The sequence below is a fragment of the Doryrhamphus excisus genome, unplaced genomic scaffold, assembly GCF_037039965.1.
Source record: "Doryrhamphus excisus strain RoL-2023G ecotype Guam unplaced genomic scaffold, RoL_Dexc_Guam_v1.1 HiC_scaffold_81, whole genome shotgun sequence".
NCBI lineage: Eukaryota > Metazoa > Chordata > Actinopteri > Syngnathiformes > Syngnathidae > Doryrhamphus > Doryrhamphus excisus.
The window spans coordinates 9,646-13,029 of NW_027621881.1; the positions used below are offsets into that span (position 1 = coordinate 9,646).

Here is a 3,384-nt window from a genome sequence, read left to right on the forward strand (position 1 = left end):
CTTGTAAACTTTCCCGAACAAATCCCTTTCCACCTTGCACCCCATTAAACCCTCATCACCCCACCCAATCACCAGGTGAATACAGAAGCTTAAAATCCAATAAGGGACTTCTCCGTCAATCGGTGTTTCGCGTTGCCGGTTTGTGCCTGCCACCCACAATCGAAGTCGCTGAGCGGATTCATCCTGACGATTTCCCTAAAAAGATGTACTCTTCTCAGCATCATAATCATATGCATTTTTAACATGCATTTTTTTGTCAACGTACGCACAGCGAACCGCTGGGCGGGATGTTTTCCAACGGGACCACCACCGCCGGAACCCGCACAAGGCCGGCACACGCACGCGAAACAATTGGATTCATGCCCGACGGGGCAGCTTGTCGGTACAGGGAAATGTCGGACCCACCAGCTAATTGTTACAAAATGATTCGATTTTATCAAGCGAATTCTGGCGATAAACGTCCGTTTTCGTCGATCCGGCCGATGTTTTGTGCCATATCAACGAAAATACACCCAAACCAGGCCGAATTTGCGCTGCGCCGGTTGCCGGACCCGGTGGATATCGAATAGGATAATTTTCCATGGACACATCGATGCAATGACCGACTTTGCGAACCTCGGGTAAAAAAATGGTTGTCTATCGTGGTCAACTGCTTGAGTCCCGGTTTTCGGACGACCGCCCAATTCACTCCATCGGTATCAATCGTTCAAAAACATCAACGGCATCCGATGAGCATGCCAGTTAAACCATTACATCACTCGCCCGGGAATTTCGGGCTCACTACGATCGGTATATCGAACATGAAACCATTTTGCGAGAAATCAATTTCCCGACGACAACTGCCGGATGAACTTCAAGGGCGATTTTCGCTGGCTGTTTTTGTGTTGCCCGTTGTTTTCGTTTCGTCCGTTGCATACGCTTCATCGGCGTTGGCTTTTCAAGGGTTGACTTTTCAAGGGTTGACCGCCTTGCCCGTTTCGACGGACTCGCCAGCTTCGATGAACCCGCCGGTCATCGATAGCGAAACAGTTTCGGCAACCGGTGCTGCGCCGCAAACTGAGTCAACCGGCACGGTGAAGCCGGCTGAATCGGAAAGCGGGAACAATGACCTTGCCGCGGTCGATCAGGATGGTCGCCACTGGCATGAACTTTTCAATGGCCGAAACCTGGACGGCTGGACGCCAAAATTGACTGGCCATGAATTGGGCGACAATTTTGGCGAAACGTTCCGCGTCGCCGATGGCATCTTGCAGATTCGGTATGACCAGTACGAACAATTTGGTGGTCGTTTTGGGCATCTGTTTTATCAAACGCCTTATTCGCATTACATTTTGCGATTTGATTACCGCGTTGTCGGCAAACATTGCCCCGGTGCCCCAGGTTGGTCATTGCGCAACAACGGCATCATGTTGCATTGCCAGGATCCAAAAACGATGGAACTGAACCAGAAATTTCCGGTGTCCATCGAAGCGCAATTGCTTGGCGGAAACGGCACACACAAACGAACAACGTTAAACGTATGCACGCCGGGTACCAACATCGCCATCGACGGCAAAATGACTCGACGCCATTGCATTAATTCCAGTTCGAAAACTTACCATGGTGACCAGTGGATCAGCGTCGAAATCGAAGTCCGGGGAGGTAAAACGATTCGCCATCTGATTGAAAATCAATGCGTCTTCGAATACGGCGCTCCGCAATATGATTTGAATGACAAGAACGGAAAAATGGTTTTTGAATCGACGGGCAGAAAAGCCGGTGACCCCGGTGCGTTGATCATCGATTCCGGCTACGTTGCGTTGCAAGCCGAAGGCCACCCGTTTGATTTTCGCAATATCCGCCTGTGCGATCTGTCAGCTGACGATCGGTAAGCCGACGGGTCAACTGACATCGGGCTACCGCCGACCGCTTATTGGTAAGATGTCTGGTCATCGGGATATTTTTTTTCGGCAACGTCGTGAACCCATTGGTTGATCGCTTTGCCGATGACCTGATTGACGTTCGCGTACGGATTGACGAATTTTGGGACCGGGCCATCGGTCAGGCCGACCAGATCGTGAATCACCAGCACCTGCCCGTCACATCCAATACCGGCGCCAATGCCGATCGTGGGAATATTCAACTGTCCGCTGATGCGGGCGGCGATTGCGGCCGGAACACATTCAAGTACCACGGCAAACGCGCCCGCCTGTTCCAAAGCCAGCGATTGAGCGGTCAATTGCTGTTCATCGCGTTGAATCTTGTAGCCGCCAAGTACGTTGACACTTTGCGGTCGCAAACCGACGTGAGCCATCACCGGAATCCCGGCAGTCACGAGTCCGTTGATCGTATCGGCCATTTCAACGCCGCCTTCGATTTTTACTGCCGCACAATTGGAATTTTTCATCACCGCCGCAGCCGCCTGGATCGTGCCGCTGATGTCGGTATGATCGACCGGAAACGGCAAATCGACCACGATCATTGTTTGTAAAGCACCCCGGGCAACCATGGTCGCGTGGTAAACCATGTCGTCCAAGGTCACCGGCAACGTCGTTTCATGCCCCTGAACCACCATTCCCAGCGAATCGCCGACCAAAATCGCGTCGACTTCGCTGGTGTCAAGCCAACGGGCCATCGTCCGGTCGTAAGCGGTCAACATCGTAATCTTTTCGCCAGCTGATTTTTCGCGACGAATTGAGGGACCGTCAACTTCGATTTGTTTGACACTGAGTTTCTGACTGCTATTTCGGAACTCGATTTCCGTCCCGGCCGACGGCATTTGTAAACTTCCGTCATTTTAGCCGTCGAAAAGAGTAATATCAATCAGCTGACCGGACGAACCGCCGCGCAGGGCACCGATCGAACCCAACCGGGTAATGTCACGATCGTACTGCGACAGCGTGAGCGGGTTCGATGTAACCACCATGACGTCGGGCAATCCCGTGCGGCCAACCGATCATCCCATACCGCCGTGAAGAACCCATACCGCCGTGAAGAATATGAATGCTCCATCAATACCGTCACCTGATCAAGACCGTTCCCGGGCTGGGGCGGGTGTTGTTGGCGACAACGAAACGGCCGGCGACATGACCATTGGCGATGATATCCGCTTGCTCGCCGGATTGCTGGGCGAAACGATTATTGAACAGGCGGGCCCGGAACTGTTTGATCTGGAAGAGCGTTTCCGCCAACTGGCCAAAACATGGCGTCAAGGCGACACGACGGCTCGAAGTCAACTGGAAGAACTGGCGAACCAGACCGTTGCCGATCCGGCACAGGTCAAAGGCGTCTTGAAAGCGTTTACGATCTACTTCCAATTGGTCAATCTGGCCGAAGTCCGCCAGCGAGTCCGGGTTTTGAACCGGCGGGCGCTCGATGCGCAGCGCGACCGCAGCGCGATGGACG

At 53.0% G+C, this 3,384-nt stretch overlaps 1 protein-coding gene across 1 annotated transcript; it reads right to left on the bottom strand.

The window, feature by feature from the left end:
* Positions 1 to 1,909: 1,909 nt before the first annotated feature.
* On the bottom strand, positions 1,910 to 2,758 carry LOC144898090 (3-methyl-2-oxobutanoate hydroxymethyltransferase-like). The gene has a single exon (XM_078788968.1). It carries the CDS (start codon positions 2,756 to 2,758, stop codon positions 1,910 to 1,912), a length of 849 nt encoding a protein of 282 aa, XP_078645094.1.
* Between the last annotated feature and the right edge of the window lie 626 nt (positions 2,759 to 3,384).